The 21,743-nt window shown below is 40.9% G+C and overlaps 1 protein-coding gene across 2 annotated transcripts; it reads right to left on the reverse strand.

The window, feature by feature from the left end:
* Positions 1–3,166: 3,166 nt before the first annotated feature.
* MAT1A (methionine adenosyltransferase 1A) lies at positions 3,167–21,713 on the reverse strand. Of its 2 annotated transcripts, XM_027795501.2 has the most exons (10): positions 21,336–21,646; positions 18,548–18,586; positions 13,990–14,067; positions 13,013–13,135; positions 11,204–11,316; positions 9,506–9,649; positions 8,623–8,841; positions 5,486–5,668; positions 4,851–4,984; positions 3,167–4,210 (listed from the first exon to the last, which is right to left on the reverse strand). In XM_027795501.2, the coding sequence occupies exons 1-10, from the start codon at positions 21,427–21,429 to the stop codon at positions 4,108–4,110; spliced, it is 1,230 nt and encodes a 409-aa protein (XP_027651302.1). In that variant the 5' UTR covers positions 21,430–21,646; the 3' UTR covers positions 3,167–4,107. The 2 variants fall into 2 exon arrangements, with proteins under 2 accessions (XP_027651302.1, XP_005243624.1); XM_005243567.4 differs by lacking the exon at positions 18,548–18,586 and having other exon boundaries at positions 21,336–21,713.
* Between the last annotated feature and the right edge of the window lie 30 nt (positions 21,714–21,743).

Consider the following 21,743-nt stretch of genomic DNA (forward strand, 5'->3'; position numbering starts at 1 on the left):
TGATTTACTGTAAACATGTTTAGTGTATGCACACTCTGGCATGCTCTTGCTCTCTCCCCACCTCTCTCCCCTGCTTTATCTGTCTGTCTGTCTGTTTGTCTGTCTGTCTCTCACTCACACACATATAAAGACCTATATAGAAGACGTAAGTATGCCCTACCTACAGGGCTTAACTGTGTATCTCATGCTCCAGGAGAAAGCTCAGAACATCGAAAGATGGTTCAACCGCTTTCGACCAAGGGGATATGCTCTATACTCTGTAGCATCCAGAGCTTAGCTACTTGGTAGCGAGAGCCGTTACATTTCCAGCTTCCAGCTTCTGGGTTATTAAATACAGATATATATTTTTAATTGAGCCATGAACCTCATATGCTTATATCCATTTGTGGGAGAAGCTCATAACTAGCAAAATTACCACAAAAGTTCCGTTATTTCTACCCTATACATTTACTAGCAGATTAATCCAGTTACCCCGATAATGCTCATGGTTAGGGGTGTGACCGAGTCGATCTGTAAAATGCAGGTTTCAGAGTTGTGATCATTCAACCAACAGCCTGTCACCCCTCCAGCCTCTGCGCTGAGCTCACCTGCCCGCCCAGCCAGTGAGACACACACCCTCCCCCTCCAACAAACCCTTTAGTGGTTGGTATCGTCACCGCCAGAGCAGAACTGCTTGTCTTCTCTGCAGATGTTTGCTTTTGCTGAGACAGGGATGTTCTGCTTTCATGTTACCTTATGCAACACATTTATTTAAACAGCCCTTTTTCAGGTTTCTTTTCATTTATTCTTCATCCGCTTGCTTCTGCTAGTGGTAGTACAACACATTATGACCAGGAGATTCTGTAGTGAAGCCAACTGCAACGTCTCCATCACATCCACAAAGACATGCTGCCTTAGGCCATCTCAGGGACATCTTGATAAACAGGTCCATGTAGGACTGTAACACTTCCACAAACCAGCTCTGTGGCAGCCTGAATGGCGACTTCCTTATTATTAGTAAAATGTCTTTGTATACATTACTGATCAGCAAAAGTTCATTAACAAAACAAGTTAATAACACAGGCCGAGGTTTGTATTTCTAGGCAGACCAACAGGACCTGGCTCCAAATGGTTTAGATTTTTGAGGCTGACACACACAACAATCTTCTTCCTTGTGAGATGAGCAATATACAGCTGGGAAAATAGTGGCTGGGAAATTTTTGCCAATACATTCTTTAAGACGCAGCTGTGCTTTAAGATATTTTCCTGCCAAAATGTATCCAGGTGCCCAACAAGGGCCACTGATTCATACTGTAAGTCCTTGGGAGATCAGGAGCGACACAGAAACCCACTACTTGTTCATCTCAACTTATACAGGACATATAAAACATTAGCATAATTAATAAAATGGAGCAACTTCTGGCTTGAACAGATAAAAGTTGTGTCTGTGACATACCTGAAGAGGATGAATGGCAGCTTTTCTTTAATGACCCTCTTTCCACAGCAACACCGGTTTGGGAGACACTGTACGAAGGAATTTAGTTAGGACAGAAGCAGGGGATGGCAACATTTGTCCAGTGTGGCAGATTTAACAGTCTGCTGCTGAAACCACAAAGCCAGGATAGCCTCGTGGGTTAAACCTCCCAATTTAAACAAACCTGGGCTTAATCCGCAGTCCTTTGCAAAAAGTAGTTTGTCACTTTGCAGGACAATACACCACACGAGTACAGAAACGTCCTTGTTCTCAGCCTAGACCCTACCCAAACCACCGTGCACACCGGCCACCCTGATCTGTCAGACGGAAGGCTGTCACCATCTCCAGCAGGGGTGACAGGGTACCAGCACCCACACTTAGCTCAGCCCGGGCACGGACAGGGCCACCGCTCCGCACAGACTTGCTCCCCCAGCTGTGGGGGACACAGCCACCTAGCGGCTTGTTCTTCAGTGAGGGACTAATTTAACCTCATGCTATATATATATATATGGATGTTTTGCAGTTCACAGAATCACAGCATGGTCAGGGCTGGAAGGGACCTCTGGAGATCATCTAGCCCACCCCCCTGCCAAAGCAGGCTCACCTGGAGCAGGCTGCACAGGGTGGTGTCCAGGCGGGCTTGAGTGTCTCCAGAGAAGGAGACCCCACAGCCTCTCTGGGCAGCCTGTTCCAGGGCTCCGTCACCCTCAGGGGAAAGAAGTTCTTCCCCATACTCAGAAGGAACCGCCTGTGGTGCAGCCTGTGCCCGTCGCCCCTCGTCCCGTCGCTGGGCACCGCTGAAAAGAGCCCGGCCCATCCTTCTGACAAGTATTTGTTTATCATTTAAAATGACATACGTAAGGGTCCTTCTGGCCCTTAAGGTATTTGCAGACATCGAGAATATAGATCCCCCCTCGGCCTTCTCCTCTCCAGGCTAAACAGGCCCAGCTCCCTCAGCCTTTCCTCCCCAGGGAGATGCTCCAGCCCCCTCACCACCTTCGCAGCCTCCGCTGGACCCGCCCCAGCAGTTCCCAGTCTCTCCTGAACTGGGGAGCCCAGCACCGGAGCCAGCGCTCCAGCTGTGGCCTCGCCGGGGCAGAGCAGAGGGTGAGGATCACCTCCCTGGGCCTGCTGGCCCCGCTGCCCCTAATGCCCCCAGGGCACCATTGGCCTCCTCGGCCACCAGGGCACACTGCTGGCTCGGGGGCAACTGGCTGCCCAGCAGCACTGCCAGGTCCCTCTCCGCAGAGCTGCCCCCCAGCAGCTCAGCCCCAGCCCGTACTGGCGGTGGGGCTGTTCCCCCCCAGGGGCAGGACCCTACACTTGCCTTGGTGGAACTCCATCGGGTCCCTCCACACCCAGCTCTCCAGCCGGCCCAGTCTCGCTGAACGGCCGCGCAGCCTTCGGGTGCACCCGCCGCTCCCCCCGCCCGGCCTCCTCAGCCTTGCTGAGGCACCCGCTGCCCCTCGCCCAGGGCACCGGTGGAGAAGTGGAACAGGACTGGGCCCAGCGCTGACCCTGGCAGCACCGCGAGCCACAGGCCTCCAGCTGGGCCCTGCGCCGCTGACCACGGCCCCCTGAGCTCTGCCCTCCGGCCAGTCCTCGGCCCACCTCACCGCCCGCTCATCTGACCCGCGCTCCCTGAGCTCACCCACAGCGGTGGTATGGCAGACAGCGTCACAAGCCCTGCTGAGGCCAAGGTAGACATGGTAGTTACTTCTATGCTCTTTATTTTATTCCAAAACTACACCAAACCTAGAAAGCCATGCAATAAACCTAACACCTGGCAGCAAAAATTTTGAGAGAATGCTTTTCACCAAGTTTCTATTACACACAAGGACTAAATAGCAATCACATGTAGTGAAAGATAAATTCAGATCACAATTCCAAAATCTAATAAAATTCAGTTATGTTGGTAAACTAAAATCCTACAAGAGTATAAAAGGCTGAGTTCAGATGGACCGTTTTCCTACAACATCAAAAACCAACTAGAAAAAGAGGCACCTTTACATACATGGTAGGAAAAAGCTTTTTATTCTATGATTGTTGTTTTATGGGGGAACAGGTAATTGAAACACAACAGTAACAGCACATACGCAGTGAAGGTGATTTAAATATTACATATATGTTAACATCTTCTATAAAAGAGGCTGAGATACAGTTATGTGGTGTTCAGCCTTCTCCCCTCAAAGCAACCCCCAGCTGTATGCAATGCTAACTCCAGTAAGGAAATTGGACCCCAGAATTTCCTGTTGTCTGATTAGAAGCAAGAGATCTGCTGATCTTTAGTCAGAGTTGGGAAAGTTGTCTTTGCTTTTGCCCATGAAAGGTTTGAGGTTCAGCCACTGGTTTGCGTACCTGAGTCATACTTCACCTTTATAAAAAGAACCAACAGAGCAGCAATAAAAAGTAAACTGTATTTTGTTTTCTTACGCTGATTAAAAAAACAGACTCTGTCCTTTATATCGTAGATGACGAAAGACACTGAGGGTTAAAAAAAAAAAATCAATTTCCAAGAAAATATCCTTTTCTTTCCTTCCATTTAAAATCTAAAATTCCTTTTCTTGAATACAAAGCTGTCAAATTTTATTTTTGGAAGCATCCTCATCATTAATGGACTTTTCCTTTTTGTTTTTAAAGGGTGACTGCTAGTGTCAAAACACAAGTTTTTTAGGCACCTCCCATGAGAATTCATTTCTTCCAAAGTGACCATAACATGCAGTCTTCTGGTAAATGGGCTTTTTTAGGTCCAAATCCCTGTGTGTGTAATAAAAAGAAGAGAAAAATATTCACATTGAGATATTTCATGATAATTACATTAAAATCCTGACACTGATACCTATTTCACATCCTTAGTTAAGCAAGCATATTCTGGATATATAAGCATACCAGCGAACTTCTCCAATGGAGAACCATAAAAATGACAACAAAACTTAAATGTGAAGTACTTTAGGGCTACAGGAGAAGTCTCTATTATTGAGAAGTACCAACTTTAAAGGGAGAAGATGAAATAACCTTCAATTCCTTTTGTAAAGCAAAACATATCTTTTTTTCACAGCAAAATAACTTAAAATTCTTGGAATACAAAAGTTGTTTTATTTTATTTGAATTCCACATACTATATAAGGCCAAATGTTGAAAGTATATGCTTCATATGAAACTTGAAAAGTACGTTTGTTATCCTAAAAGATATGGCACACTGGTAGATCTGTAAAAAGTATCAACGGTGAAGTCTGACAGAATGACAGAATGAGGGAAAGTCTCTTTTGTACTGCATGGAACAATCTCATGTCAGTTCAAGAGGCTGACTCTTACATTGTAACATCTAATGGCTTTGTAAGAAACCGTTTCTAGGATGTCATCACCACGATGTTTTCCTTTTTATGTGTTTCTGTACCTGACAATGACTCCAGGCCGAAGATCAAAGTTTTTGTGCACAATGTCCAGCAGCTCTTTCTCTGTTTTTTGGGAAGTTCCGTAAGTGAACAGTGAAATGGACAGTGGATGAGCAACCCCAATGGCATAAGAAACCTATGGCAAAAAAGACACCATCGTTAGCAAATAAACACCACACCTCAAAGGGCAACAGTACGCCAAAGAAGAAAGCATTCATTCATGAATCGTTTTAGGAAAACTAAGGCCTCTCCTCCACTTCCATACTTGCTCAATCTGTATTTCTAGAAAAAAGAGAAAACTTGGAAAATGCTGAGGTCTCAGGATAACTTTCTTTCCTGTTAACCAATCATCCCATGATCATTTCCATGACAGTACGCGTCACAGGGCTGAGGGCTCACTAAAAGTCCAGAAAAACAGACCATAAAATGAAAGCTAAATGAAAAATTCCACCTTCAAGAAGCTGATAGGCTATTAGTGATATTGCAGTGGCCTTGAACCAAGCACATCAAGGTCTTCCTTCCTTCAACCCCAAGCCATCACCAAGACTGCTTCTACTACAATGTCTTGTATGATGTGTATTCAAAGCTGAAAAGGAAAAACCTTTCTGAGACAAGCCACATTCATAGCAAACCATACCTGCACCAGAACGCGGCGACAGAGCCCAGCTTTCACAAGAGACTTGGCCACCCAACGGGCCGCGTACGCAGCTGATCGGTCGACCTTCGTATAGTCTTTGCCAGAAAAGGCACCTCCTCCGTGGGCTCCCCAGCCACCGTAGGTATCCACAATGATCTTTCGACCAGTAACACCAGCATCACCCTGAATCAGTAAAAGAATTTGTCTGGTTTTGCAATCCATCTTATTGCAAGTCTCGTGCAAGGCTATGCCTCCTCCTGAAGACTACAACAACAGGTAAGTTCACCACATATGGATTGATGTGAGGTAGTGGAAGGAATGAACTTGTCTCACCGAGCTACAACAGTGGCTATAAATGTTCTTTAAAGCCAGATTTGTAAAACAAGCCATTCACAAACTGTGTTTGGTAATCAAGCAAACAGGCTTACACTCAGATAGCCAGAGCATGCTGCCTGTTTCAAAAGTCAATGTTCCAGGCAATATGGCAACTTTGGCTTTGAAGTGACCTATCTACCACATCCAAACTGAATACAGAATATTGCCAACAAGCTATGTGCTATAGAGGGACCACTGAGAGATTTTACACTGTTAGAAAAAGAAATAAATAAAATCAGGCTTTGACATCTTTTGGCCAAAATCAGAAGTTGTGTGACTATTAAAGAGCAGATGTCTTTTTGTATTTACTATTGAAAGGTATGTCAGTGCTACCTTATGTACACCATTACACAGAGGCTGGCACCCAACACTTCCCGTACAATACCATTACAGAGACTGTCATGCAAATATGTCCTAAAAAACACATTTTCAACTCCAAAATATTTATAGTCTAATTTAAACTATACCCAACAGGTATGGAGTAGTAGGCAATTATACGTAATTGGGAAAGAAGGATTATTTCTTTCTAAGAACAGATACTTAGAGGTGAATATTCTAAAATATTAAATAAAGGATGCAGATAACCTTCTAACTGCCACACAGCTATCCTGATTGCTTCTCACAAGTACTTGATATTTTCATTTTATCTTGGTTAGATGATCACTACCTGGTTAACTGTCTGACCCCTCAATTTACTAAATGCTTAAGCTTTCTGATGTAAATGGAAACAAGTCAAATTTGAAATTCAGTCTCCACCTGTGCAGGCAAGTTTGGAATTCTTTGTCTACAGAATATCATGTCAGTAAAATTCAACTGCTGGAATGTTTGCATGGCAAACACAAGTGAGGAGTCAAAGTTTTTCTTAGAAAGACTGTGCACATACACAGAAGAAAACCTTTGGCACTGTTTGTTCCAATCTGCTAAGAAAGCAGTGAGGTGTAAGCCTGAATGGCAGATAGCTGACCTTGCCTAAAGGATCCTGTCCTCCTGGGATTCTCGCAAACCTTAATTTGTGATAGCACAGACAGTTGCACTAAGGACACCTGGTGTGCTAACAGAACTGCAGAACTGAGTGGGAGGAAGAGAAATGGACAGGTGAAAGGAAAAAAACCCAACCCCCCAACCCCACCCCCATCCCACTTTAAAGGTGCTGAAAGAGCACAAATGCATTTGTAAAGTGTGTGGAAGTCAGTTTTGCAATGACTGTAATGTTCTCACAATACCAGCGGGTGTTGCTGTTGGGAAAATGGTGACAGCAGCAAAATGACTAATTTTGCCACAGCCAGAATTCAAGGTACCACCAAGATCAAAAATGTAAGGTGAAAATCCCAAGCTAAATACACATGTCTCCCTTAGGTGAACTGAACTGGTGATTAAGACAGCCTTCTATAGCTAGAATTGTTAAAAATAAAACTGAGTAATACCCTCATGAAAAGTAATCAGAAAGTTCAAGATGTAAAAGACAAGGAAAGAAATAGTTATTTTCTGGTTGCTGCAATGCTATTGTAAATTGCGTAAGTGATGATAGCAGTTGTAAGGCCATGGACACACAGGGAGATTGACCCATACTAAGTAAACTTATCCCAGGTTTAAAAAGCTGCAAGCAGACACTGCAATGTGCCTGTGTTTGCATGTGCAAACACAAGCAATACAGTTCCACCACAAGTGTAGAAAAGGTATTCCCGGCTGGCTTACCAAACGTAATTACATTACATTTTTAAATGGGTGCAAATCGGTGCACACCTGAAAGTTTTCATATGTGTAGCCTTCTTTTTGTAAGTAGCTATGACGGCTGCATTGGTTCACTTGCTCCAAAGTTACAGTTCAAGTTTGCCTCTCCATTGTCCATAGTCTAGGATGTCAATGATACACAAAATTACAGCAATGCAACCGATTCAACTACCAACTACACAAGCCCACATTTTTTTGTGTAATCATTATTATAACGATTGATCTCAACACCTTCCAACTTGTTCCACTGCACTAACGTAAAAAAGTCACAGCACCTTCGGAATAATTCTGGCAAATTCCAGTAAATGAACTGGACCTAATTTCAGGAAGGAGCTTTGAAACTTTGCTGTGATAGTTCTGAAGGGAACTGAAGACTAAAACATTGGGAAAGATGAATTTGTTTTTGAAAACTAAATCTCAAAAGTCCTGCTCCTGCAGAGCGTGGAAGTTCTGCCTGACTTCTGTTGAGTGCAGGATCAAATTATATATCCCAGCTTCTGCATTGCCTAGATAAAGCAAAAGCAACATTTATTTTCCCACCAGGAGAAGCCTATCAGAGCAGACCAGCATCTTCAGCTCTCACTGGCGCCAGGCGGAACGTGAGACTACAGATCTGAAAACCAGGTTCACTGTAAGAGAAGTGTCTCTTGTCCGTATCTCTGTAAGGACCGCTCTCCATGAGAAAGGTCTGCGTGTCTCACTTGGTGCTGGGCTTGAGGGTGTGAGGAAAGCCAGAGCTGGGCTGTACATTCCACATGCAATGAAAGATTCAGCTCAACTTGCCTGCCTAGTGACAGGATGCATGACATAACCATGCCTCAGAGGTTACTTTGGCATACAGCACATGAAAACCTGGCTGCTTCTCCCATACATAACTGCAGTTTTATATCTATATCTATACATAACTGCACTAGGCAGCTTGCTTCTTACACCCTAGGACAGACATGCCAAAGAGCCGAACATTTCTTTAAAGACAGACACCCAATGACAAAGGCAAGCTGATAAAAGCCCCAAAATAATACAACACGAACCTGAGGCCCTCCAATAACAAAACGTCCACTAGGCTGAAGGTGATAAATAGTTTTCTCATCCAAGTATTTTGCAGGGACAACAGCTTGGATCACGCGATCCTTCAGGGTCCTGCGCATATTCTCCAGCGAAATGGTTTCATCATGCTGCACAGATATCACAATGGTGTGAACACGCACTGGGATGACTGCTCCATTCTCCTGGATGTACTGAACTGTGACCTGGATAGAACCAGGAGAAGGAGGAAGAAAAAGAACAAAGTTGCTATAAAACTTATTACTGGTCTACATCAAATGTCGTGCTGTGCTATTCTAAGAGGAAATTTATACCAAAATGTCAATGCTGACATTACAACAATTACTGCGCACATTGTTGCCAAGGTATGAGAAATGAAGCCTATTTTCTCATTCTTCATTTTTGCTGTGCTGAGAAAAAAAAAATAAAAAGACTCAATATGGACAATCTGATTTTCTATGTAATTGTCCAAAATGTTGTCTTTTGGTTGGGATTTCCAGTGAAACTCCCAAGCCTCAGAAATTTATATTCTCAGCATATCTTCAAAAAGGCCAACCCAAATCCCTACGTATAAAAAAATCCTTTGGATCTCCTGTCACCTTTTCAATGAAAACAGACCATTTAGGTCTGAAGGGTTAAATGTTTCTTCACCAGTAGGTGGTTCAGTGCTCCTAGCACTCTGATACAGGTTAACCACCTGCCAACACTCAAGGAGACAGTATCGCAAGCAGTGGAAATGTGTTATCTGCTACTTGTACGTTATTCTGATACTCTGAACAACATCAATTGCTGTCTTTAAATATACTTAAGATTTATGGAAAGGAACAGTGTTAGCTTTCAACTATTTGGACTATCCATAGCAGTATTTACCTGTGTCTTAGAGTCAGGCCTCAGCCAAGGAAGTTCTCCATTACGCCTCAGCTCTGCTAACCTGGCATTCAGTTTATGAGCAAGAATAATTGTTAGAGGCATACATTCTTCTGTCTCATCTGTTGCATAACCAAACATCAAACCCTACAGGAGGAGAAGACATACTTCAATCACTGTTGAAAGCACTACAACCAAAGGCGGCGAGATTTCATCTGAAGCAAAGAGTAAACAGTACCCTCAGGTTTATTTTTTACTGTCTTACATTGCAGTGCAAGAAGCCTAAACTCAGATCAGGCTCCAACATGTTACGGTGTAATGAGAAACAAACCACATTCCTAGAATTTTTCACTGAAAGCCTGAAGGTTTACACGTTGAGCTGGAAACCTGGACAAAAATGGAGAAGTTTCTGTGAAAAAATCTGGTTCTTTCATAAAAAAAACCTCTCAACCTGTTGGAACAAAATAATTTCAGAACTATTCTGTCGTGGGAAAGGTGTTATAATTAGCTTGGAAACGCTGTAGAGGCTTTTATGTACAAGTACAGACACACTTTTACTGCAACTGGCATCTGAAATTTCAGGGGAATGGGATGTGAATGCTCCATGAAGGACATACCATTCAACAGTTTAAGGCACCTGCCTCAGATTTTCAATGCCACATGCTTCTAGTCACAGCTTCTACTGCTTTTCAGCCATGTTCCCTGCACCAGATTATCATTTGTTAAATAGCGTTAGCAGCATTTTCTTTCTCCTCATCCATTGTATGTTGTAATAAAAAAAAAAAAAAAAAAAAAGACAGGAAGGTACTTTGATACCATTTGATACTTTTGAGGCCATCAAAATGCCAAATAAAGTCAGATATCTTTTCATCTTACGTAGTATTATGTCCCCATGACAGCATAAAAGCATTTTAATTTAGTCCTCAAGGGCTTTTTGAACAATATTAGCTTGGCTCCTAGACTCTGATATCTCCACTTATGATTCTCGACAGTATTGTTATAAACTAGATATTACTACTAATGACAACAACAGTAAATGTTAAACTCACTCATATTGGCATCAGTCAGATTATGGAGTTTTTATGGTAGCATCTTTCTCTTGGGAACATACCATAATTATCTACATGTGTTATTTAGCTCATAGAAATGCAGCTTGGACAGTCTTAATTATGTGGAACACCTATTACAATAGCTGCCTCTGGGAAATAAATGAGAACGAAAAGTACTCTGGTGTATTTGCCTTCATTGTACTAATGCTGAAGACAGTTGAAACAGCGCCTAATTTTTTGCTGTGTAAAATCTCAAGTGCTCAGTGAAAGTGAAAAAATCCTTTGTTTATTCCATCTTACAGGACAAGCCTGGCTGCAAGATGAATGGTCTAATGAATCTAAAGCTACTCAACAGAAACATGAAATACATATGCAAAAAACTTGCTAAGTTCTAAAGGACACATCCTCGGCTACTACAAACTGACAGAGCGTTCCTGATTTGCATGGAGTGCTATGACAAATACTGGGCAAAAGTCTGTCCTCTATGGATTTCTAACTGTTTTAATAAAAAAATATGTTTGCTATTCTGGGGTAGCCAAGATGGAAACATGGAACTCTTCACATGGGTTTTGATTTAGAAAATAGGGCAATAAAATGGGATAAACTTTTTCCATTCAGACAGCTTTGATAGTTTTGATGTGGTTAGGTCTACCTGATCTCCGGCACCAACATCCTCTTCATTCCTGTGTAGATGAACACCCTGAGCAATATCAGGTGACTGCTGTTCGAGTGCCACTAAAACATTACAAGTCTTGTAGTCAAAGCCTATTTGGAGAAAAGAATAGCGGTAAATTAGCTTTTTCTGTCACAATTAAGTAACATGGAAAACCATATGACAAAATTTTCATTCTGAAGGGTACTGCATTCAGAACTCAAAACTTAACTTATTTTTAGGTTGTTGGGTTTGGGTGGGGTTTTTTTGTCAATACAACACTTGAAACCTTTTCTGGGAGGAGGTGGGGTATACAGGGTTGCCTTTATTGCTTGTTACTGCTTGTTTTCTCTTGCACTGGTACCCTGTGCCAAGCCAATTCAGATTATGAATTGTTAACTGCAGAAAAGTAGTCTCTAAAAGAAAGTAAATAATGAGCCTCTCCCAAATAAATAGTATTAAAAACCTCTACATAAATTCCTAGGCGCTGATGTTTTGAGCAGCTGAAGGCTCTGCGCTCTGATACATTATTTGTAAAGCAGCATCTAGACCTAAACCTCTTATGAGAGTTCATGCGAGAGCTACAGACAGAGGGGAAAAAAAACCCCAGATTCAAGTCTCACAACATATTTGGAAGTGGGAATTTATTTACATTACTTTGAAAGACTAAAAGGAAGCTTTTAAAGAGAAATAGAAAGACTTAGAGAAGATTGTGGCAAAATTTTCCACCTGTTCCTAGGTGTATTAATAGTAACTTGCTACTCTCCAAATTCAGCCTTTCCTAGAACTGTAGCTACTGGCAGCTGCCGGCCAAACTCACGTTCAGCCAATACAACATCCATACACATCCATATGCATATGATCCACTTGGAGAATGCTCTTCACCCTCTTTCAAGTAGGCTATGTGGAAAAGAAAATTGTATTTCTGCGTGCAATTGTTTGTTTTAACTTTTTGTTTTACTTCTGCATAGAAATTGTTTTTTATGGGTCGTTGCATCTTCCTTTATAATTTTTGGCAGTTAGGATAAGAAGGAGATTTATGACCTACTACATTTGCCAGCATTTTCTGAAAGCACTGCTGTTACGTGACAGTAGAGGTAACTTGCAGATGTGCTCCTATAATATTCTCCCACCACAATTTCCCTGCAAATTCAATAGCAATTAAAGGCCTGCAGGAAAAAACTTTTTTTAACCAAATGCTCTTGAAAGATACACTTCACTGTAACAGTGGAATATTTGTAATGTATAAACAGATACATGGCAAACCAGAAAGTTTAATGTGTCTTTTTTTATCATTTGTACGTTACACAAACTGGATTTGGACTGCAGACTCCTCAGCGTAGGAGTTGTTCAGAGCTAAGTGAGTACCTTGCACAGTGAGAATCCGCTTTACGCCTGGGAATTCTAGGTGCTACCACAATACAAATATATAATGGTACAACAAAATTAACTAGGTTTCTTCTTCCCTCACTTTCACATCCAGATGCATCGATCGGCTCCCCAAATGGGTAACTAAGATTAAAGTTCTCGCAGGTTTGAAGGAGTGGTAGGTTCTGTGGCTCAAGTTGCCGTTAAGTATCCTGGCCTAATACTACAGTTCAAAGTATATTCTGCCTAGTGCCTTTCAGTTTTTCTGCTTACTGGGACAAAGCCAAAAAGTGTATCACGTAGTGTCATGTAAGCAGCTTTGACAGAGGATATTCAGTTTTTATCAGGCTTGCTAAAGCCCGTGTATGGAAGTGGTGCCAGACTTGGGTTGTAGTTGCCTATCGCTTGCCCTTCAAGGATTTCATGAGTTTTTCCACCAACCTTTAGCTGAGTCATCATAGCCAATATGTCTAATTGCATCTCGGACAACTCGTTGATAATCCACAATAGCACGAGATGTGATCTCACCACAGAGCAACACCATTCCTGTCTTACATACTGTCTCTGAAATGAGAGATGAAAACAGGATTACAACAGCAGAATAACCCAGCCCACTAAGGCAAATAACTATGTTTGTGATGATAGTGATTTTGAGAGAACTACTAGCTATATACAGTGTAAGTCCTTTCTACCCATATTTTTAGTATTATTAGCTCCTTCTACAACAAATTCTTTTCATATCCACTGTCTGCCTGACGGTAAGGAAAAGACCAATATGTCCAATTTACAAATGGGAAAGTCAAAACACTGAACCTGATTCAGCAATATGCACAGATTTTAGGGAAATACAGCACTAAGCCGTGATTTCTAAATCCACTTCGTCACTCTAAGATAGATACTGAGGCTAAATAAAACTCAGAAGGGATCAACTATTTGGAAAACTTGCCTCCAGTCCCAGGAGGAAGAATCTGAAGATGGGGTTTAGTTACCTAATACACGAACTGGGCTAAAAACCTGAGAGCTGATGGTACAACTCTTTCTGAAGAGATTTTTTTTCAAACCAGTAGTTATGGGCACTTGGACTGAAAAATTAATACCTTATTAAATACAGCAAATGAGCTTTTCAACAAAACATTCAAATATTCTTTCAAAAACCCACTGTAATGAAGCCAAATCTGTTTCTCCCAGGAAAATTCAGTCCACACACAAAATAAACTATCCTACCCTTCTACAGCCTGCTTAGGCTTTATCGAAACTTCGTTTCTTCTCATCTCTCCTTTACTTGAAGACTGTAATTCTTACTTAATTTTTTGAGAGCAAAATGAGTTAGCAAATGATAGCAGCATGTTCTCTGCAAACATCATTAAAAAAGAACGGTGACTGGGTGCTGACTTAAAGCAAAGCAGCAAAGAACTTACCACAAGCAACCTTGGCATTTGGGTCCTGCTTGAGATGGGCGTCTAGTACAGCATCGCTGATTTGATCACAGATTTTATCTGAAAGACATCAAAGTTGTGATTCAAAACCATAGCACTCAAATCAAAACATGGACTGTTTGTGTTTCTTTGAATGGGTAGGCATTTCAGCAAGGAATTCTTTTATTGCTTAGTACTGGAGTATTTAAAGTTAACTAAGTAGAAAAACATGGAACATCCTGCAATCAAAGTCAGTAGATGCAACGGGGAATTCATTTACTGCTGTAAACTAATACTGACTATAACTTTATCTGTAGTTTTCTGCACCTAAGTGTGAAACAAGTATGTTATGCATAGATTTACCTGAGAGGCCCGAGAGGCTAAGAGGCTTTATTCCCAGCCTTCTCCTTCGCCAACACCACGAGCCAATACAGCACACACTCCACATCAGCAGCATTCTAACAAGGTCATATTCCACCAGCAGCTTCCATCTCCCCAGCAGAAAGTTAGAATGCACTGGACCAGCACTGCTGGTAAAACCTGAGAAAGTGTTTAAACTAGTACAGATAATGCGCAGCTCAGAGTCAAGTGCCTGTTTCACCTTCGCTGCTTTTCACTGCTTCCTACTACCCTGCAATGCAAACCTCTCAATACTCACTGCAACCCGCCTAAGGCAGGGGGGCGAGCAGCACATGCAGAAAGCAAGAAGGGGTCACCAAGCAGTTTGCCTGAGGTAAATCTTGAGTTTATCTTCAGTTACATCCCATATACAAAGGTTTCAGCTGAGGTTTACCATCATAATCTTTTCTCTTTTTCTATCTTTCTTTTCCTACCATTCTAATAAATAATGAATCTTTATCAAATAATGTAGCTAATCTAAAAGGCAGCACCCATAACAATGCCTTCCACATGAAAATGGTATTTTTTTCTCATATTTTGATTGTATTCTTGTTCAAAAAAGTGTAGTATTGCATACTATGTTTAGATGTTGCCACAACATGCTGTGTGGCAAAATAATCTCCCGCCTTGCCATTTGCAGCACCATGTGTTGGAAAGCAATGTTTTGTAACAGTATGTCATTAGAGACTTAATACATTTAAAACCTCAAGTCAAACTAGTTTCTCATTTATTTTCATGAGGATGGTGTACCTTTAGCTAAGAGAGACAAATCAGACTAGAGAACCAATGTGATCCTGACGCTCTTACCTCCCATATTAACCCCTTCAACACAAAAGACAACTAGCCAATGTAGGCTGCATTGGAAATGTCGGTCTTGCAAGAGCTGTGCGTGGATTATTAAATTGGGACAATTATTACCGAACAGGAATCAGACACCATTCTTGCAATTCAGTTAGAAGTCCAAATGAACCTTGTTTAGCAAGACTGGGGACAAAGGTAGCAGAAGTTATTAAAATGCATCTCTGCTTGCTCTCTTCAAAGTTTCCATTTTTATAAGGAAATATAGCCATATTTTCAAGCAGAAAATCCAAAACATATTAATGAATATATGTAATTTTTTTTATTACCTGCATGGGACAACAAAGCAACTGGTATAGGATGACCTTCTTAGTGCAGGTTCAATGCCCTGCAGTAAACTCCTAGTGACTGGGACTGCTTGGTAGTCTTTATTTCAATGTCCAGAGTTTCTATGCCAGGAACAACCTCTATCCCTGTCCTTGCTCCACATGAAGCATGTCCCACCTGCATTAGATGCCAGTGTCCCATGTTTGTCTAAGTTCCCTATATGGCACATACAAGGGTATTATATGCCTTCTTTCCAAAACATTCAAGAAGAGTGCAGGCAATTCCATATGCCTAATTCATCCTCATCTCTCCTCATGGCACCTACCTGGTACAAAGAACCTTATGCTGGTTTTGCATGCTGTGGTTGAAATTAATTTATAAACTAAAATTTTCATGAAATATCTTAAGGAAGCATTAGCCTTACTAGGTAGTGAAATCAATAAGTGAAGATTTAATAGGATGTTTTCATGGTTTTGGGTTTGGTTTTTTTTGCATGAACTGTATCATTAGTACCTACCGAATTTCAAGGATATTGGTAGATGGAAAGGCAGCTCTTTTGCTTCCCTCTCAGAGAAATAACACGGCAAACACTCACGAACAAAAAGCACAGTCCACATTTACAGAAGGGGAGAATTCATCTTACAAAACTGTTACTCCAAGAAGATCACGACAGAGAATCAGATTAACAGTCATCCATAGAAATTAAGTTATCTCCATACAATAGCATTAGTGAGACTGCTACAGAAATGCTAGATTCTGGTGGTGGTGTTCCAAAGGTGGCATTACAAAGCAGTGGGAAGGCTTAGGGCAGACTGACAAGAATGGCCCCAAATCAGAAAAGATTCATCTTACAAGATGAAATCAATCAAGCTCAATCTAGTTTTGAAAGCCTGAAGGAAAGGTGACCTACCAGAGGAAATCTCTATAGGCATTGGAATCACAGTCTCTAAGAACTCAAAAGTAATATGCTGAGAGAAAAGGTTTTGTCTGATGGACAATAATGTAACTACAGTTGATAGCTGAAAATTAGAGACACAGGTAAAGATTCAAAAATGAAAATCTTAAAAGGGTGAGAGCCATTGAAACCATTCATTTTGAGGTATGCAGGACTCCTTGTTCCTTCAAACCTCTAGATGAAAATTGGGTATCTTTTTAACAGGTATGAATGAATTTCAACCATCATCTACAAGCACGTTTAGAATTACTGCATGAAATATTATTACCCGAGTATGAACGTATGACCAGATTATATATCAAAGGTCCCTTCTGGTCTTTAAAATCTATGTGAGAATTTAATAAATTAAAATAATAAATTAGAATAATTCAATCTGCTATACCAATAGCACACTTTTAGATTAAAATAGGCTGAGACAAATCAGTTTGACAATTCATGTTGTTGGTGCAACACCCAGCAGCTCTAGTGCAACTAGATCCGAATACAGCCACAGATATATCTATCCAGCCTGGAAAGAGAAATCTAGCTGAATGATTGGCTGAATAATGCATTAAATTAAAGGCATGCCTATTAGTAAAGGTCTCTGGTGTAAAATAAAACCAGGCATTCTATTTTTAGCAATGCTTAGCAGGCTTTGTGCACCCTTCATTCTGTTCTTTGAATTTCTCATCTCAAACGACACATTTCTTTTATTAGTTGCTAAATGTGATAAGATAGGTTTGTCCATTATTTCCTTCCTTTTTTTCATTCCTTCTTTTTTGGAAATGGGGAGAGTGTAATGGACAACTTGTAGTGAGGCTTTATCGTCTAAAAAAAAAAGATGTAATAGGTAAGAATTCAGTTCATGCATACCTTCATATAGCAAATTACTATCCAATAGGACAAATACTGCAAAAGGGATGTCCACGCTGAGGATTTCTTAACTGAGCAGGAAAGTATTAGATAACCACAAATTCTTTTCATTAAATCCAAACATCCCACAGACCCAGCCTTATGGCAGAGATGTCAATTAGCCGTAAAGCAGCTCTTGCTAACTATACAAGGAATGAATGAGTCTAGGGGAGCTGATGAGAAACCCTACTCAAATGGCCAGTTGTCAAATTACGAAGCAAACGAAGCATTCAACAACAGAAGTGATCTCCAATAATTCGAAGGAACTTCACAGTTTTCCAGATAGCTATATGTAAGTTTGTTAGTTGAAGCTAGACTATGTAAGAGCCCAACACAAGCCACGACATCTGCAAGTTCTCAGGATCTCCCCAAGAATTCGGTTTCAGGGATTCACCTCACACACACACAGAAAAATCTTTGAACAGTAGTAACAACTGAAAATGTAATTCAAAAAAGCTCCACCCTTCAAAGTACAACAAACAGGTACAACCACACTCCTAGCTTTGATGGGGTAGTAAATATAATAACCACTGAAAACTTCAAAAGGTAAGGTTGGTTTTCTTAAAAACCTGTGATCATCAAAATAAAAATCAGATACATTAATTATATCAACAGAAAAAATAATTTAAAACTAGAATATGAAATTATATTTTCTAAATACGATAAACTGAGCAATTCTGAGTTTTCTGGTAAAAAATTAAAACAGTGAAGAAATGCAGATACTTATCATAAGTACTTCATCAAAAAATTTTCCACCAAAAAATGTTTCACTAGAAAGCCTGAATAGCTGAATTGCGCTGGTTTACATTTTTCCTATTTAAAAGACTCTTGAGGAGTGCTAGGTGATAACGGCAGTAGTACTTCAATATTAACACTACACTGTTTAAATATCTTGTACATCTGTTCTCTTTGTTCAATACACCGTTTGCTGAAGTATTATGTATACTGTTAAGTATATATGAAGTTAGATATTGTTAAGTATATATAATGTTAGATATGAGACATGCAAGCATCAACTTGCTGGGAAGATCTGCATTTTCTGTTTGTTCAGTTGGGTTTTTTTTCTTTTGCGATTTTTTTCCGTGAATATCCAGAAGATAAACATATGTTAAGGTTGAAAATCTAAATATCTGAGGGTGGTTTTGGCAGATGTTTTCTCTTATACCTTTAAAAAGATTCCTTGATACTTACTGGAAAACTGAATGACATTCTGTTTGCGGGCAATTCCACCTGAAGTCACACCAGATAGGAGAAGGAATTAATCCTAAGTGGTTTGGCACCTGTAAGACATTGTGGGTCAGAGAAACACACAATGCCTTTCAAAGCACAGTGAAACCATTGTGCACCATGGACAGACACTACTGGACAAAGCAAAATGGAGCAGTGACAACACTATCTGAAGAAAAAAAAAAATACCAAACTTTCTCTCCCCATGCTGCTATCTACGTGCTTTTCTTATATTGAAATAAAGAAGTCATGTGTTAAGTCTTCAGAGAATTTGGAATTTACCCCACTAAATGCCACGATTAAAGACCTGGAAGGAAGTCCCAAATTTCACACCCAAGTGATTTTGGAGAATTTGGACTGAGAAGATGGGATAAACAGACTCTTCTACAATACCTGCACGTTAATTATTGCCAGCTACCACTTGCTTCTATGTAATCTGGGCTTCTTGGCAATACGCAGCTCTTAGGCATTGCACAGGTACATGGCTGCTCCCTGTATACCCAAATAAATGCGTATGTAATCGCTCCTGCTTTGTTTATTAAGAAGGAGGTCTCCCTTAAAGTATTCAATCCCCAGCTAACGTAATCAGAACGATTCACATTTCCACCAGACAAAGATCTGCTTCAGGATCTTTACTTCACATAATGCCCTCTGGCAAAACTGTACTATCACATACAGAAGAGAAATAATCAAGAACACACAAATTACCCGCTTGGTAGCAAAGAGAGGAACTCAAATCTCACCCTAAAATTCTAGTGCTACTGACAATGTCAGAAGCTCAGCTACAGCCTTGGCCCCATTTTAAGGAAATAGCCAAGATTTTCCCAGGTGATAAAACCTAATGGCATATATACACCTCTCATGTAAAACCGCAGACAGGGAAAGGGGGGGTTGCCTAGGATGTAAGGGTGAGCACTGCTGTCAGAAACCAGAGCTATTGCTGAGACCATTAAGACCTATTGCTGGGCTGTGTTCAGGAACAAGAATTTGCAGGAGCACCCAGAGTTACTTACTGTCAATCTGACCTCCCCTGACCTGGAAAATCTGCATCTTTCCTTCATCATAAGCATCTGGGTTTTCAGTACCCTATGTGAAAACCTAGGCTGCTTAACGAAGTATGAGCATCACAGTCTTGAACACATCCGAGTAAATTCCAGCTTTCCACTCCCTCTACAACAAGCCTCTCAGGCGGCCACTCCGCATTTCCCCGCCCCAGAGATCTGGTACCCTCTGCCCACGGGAGGATGCACACGAACCTGACAAGTGATAACATCCTTTCCCAAAGGCCTGCCCAGTACTTCAGTGCAGGATGGAAATAATGTTCATGGGGCTTACAAGAAGGCCTGCTAAGGGCCAATAGAGTTTTTGGAGATAAAGAAGGGAATGTGAAGAAGAAGTAAAAAATAGGCCAAATTTTAAAACAGGAAACAAGACAAAGAGAGAATCAGTAAAGGAAGGAAACCAAGGGGCAAAGCTAAACCTGGGGACTCAGCTGAACTCCCCCTGTTCTGAGACTTATCTATTATTGACCCATGGGATTAACAATAATGATTAGAGGAGCATAAATTCTGACCTGTCATCTTTGGAAATACAATCATCCATTTAAAACTACCATATTGTAGAATGTCATCTTTCCTATGAAACTACACTGCGCTACAGACGCTGAATGTAATTATATAGAAATTTGAGATGGGACCTATGTCCCAGGGACCGAATGGGGTTGTCATTTTCTGATTGTGTTACATCAGAAAGAACCCCAACTGGCTTAACCTGATGTAGCTGCCTTGACATTGACAGAGATGGACTCAATTGCATCAGCCATGGATTTGATGTGCAGTAATAAGTTAATATTATAGAAGAGTATCAGAATTATAGACACAAAATTCTCATTTGTGACCTTTTGATTCTCTGCTATGCCATTCCACCCATTTGTGATTTATTCACATAGCACAAGTACAGACCTGAAAAAGCCTTATTATAGCAAAAGGTGCAGCATGCCAAATTGGCTTTTAAAAATAAATACACTTTTCAGGACATCAAACAGTCTATTGTCCCCTGGCCTCATTTGGGGGGACACTTGCTGTTGACATAAGGTACATGTTTATGGCGGATGAACATTTGTTTTCAATAAAATCAAACTAAGCTCTGCTGACCATACAGAAAGTTTAGCAAATAACTGTCCACTATTTGCTTAAGCAATTCCATATATTGCATCAGATAATGGTATGGGGGGGTGGGAAATCAGCAACTTTGCCATGTACAGCTGCTGGGACCATTGATTTTTAAAGGCTTTAAAACAGCCTGCTTAGAGATATTCCTGTCGTGGGTGACAGTTTTAGAGCATAGCATATATGCAGGACAGTTTCACAAGGCTCCTAAAGATACGGAACTTGAGAAGCAAGCTATGCGTTCTTATCCATATGTGAAACTCGAGTCTATCAGAGAGATAGTACTGTCCCCACAGTAATACTGAAAGATATTCAGATGAAAAGAAAGGAGCAGCAACCATAAACCCTACTGCCCTCCTCAGTGTAACACACACCCAGCAAAAGTACGTAAACTCCCGCTGGAAGCACCCTAGGTATAGCGGTTCTATAGTCTATATGGACAAGGTCCAATAGAAATAAAGTAAAAAGCGCTCTGTTACAAATAACTTCCATAATAAGATTAATAGTAGATGAATTCAGGCTTTTACAACTTTTTAAATGAACATATTATTCTTTTTAAACATTTGCCAGAGCTGGTTTCTTACCTGGATGTCCCTCTCCCACCGACTCCGATGTGAACATGAAAGCCCCTTCATCATCCAGCGTGTAATCACATAAACCATCCACTGGCCCATTCATGACTGTGATGCTTTTCCTGATGGATTATTAGAAAGTGGTTGAAGAGTTCTAACTTTAGTGCCTTCTCTTAAAGGAGAAGGTTTTTTATCAGCACGACTATTGCTGTCTTCACTTATTACCTCTTACACTAACTTGAATTTCAGTGTGTGAAGTGAGCATGTGCTTGCACCTGTGTACACACGCAAGGAGTATGCATGTGCCTGAAGTCTGTATCCCTACCTAGCCTGATCTGTCAGTCCCTGAGCTGCTCCTATATATGGAAAAGTGAAAGTGCCTAGATAATCATGTGAGGAAAATGGAAGAGCCCATTTCTT

Source organism: Falco peregrinus, chromosome 1 (assembly GCF_023634155.1).
Source record: "Falco peregrinus isolate bFalPer1 chromosome 1, bFalPer1.pri, whole genome shotgun sequence".
NCBI lineage: Eukaryota > Metazoa > Chordata > Aves > Falconiformes > Falconidae > Falco > Falco peregrinus.

Coding starts and splice junctions, on each gene's coding strand:
- MAT1A (XM_027795501.2), bottom strand. CDS start 21,429: ATGAATGGGCCAGTGGATGGTTTATGTGATTACACGCTGGATGATGAA. Junction 13,136..13,989: donor AAATGCCAAGGTTGCTTGTG/GTAAGTTCTTTG, acceptor CTCTCATTTCAG/AGACAGTATGTAAGACAGGA. Junction 5,669..8,622: donor TTGTTATTGGAGGGCCTCAG/GTTCGTGTTGTA, acceptor TTACTGATTCAG/GGTGATGCTGGTGTTACTGG.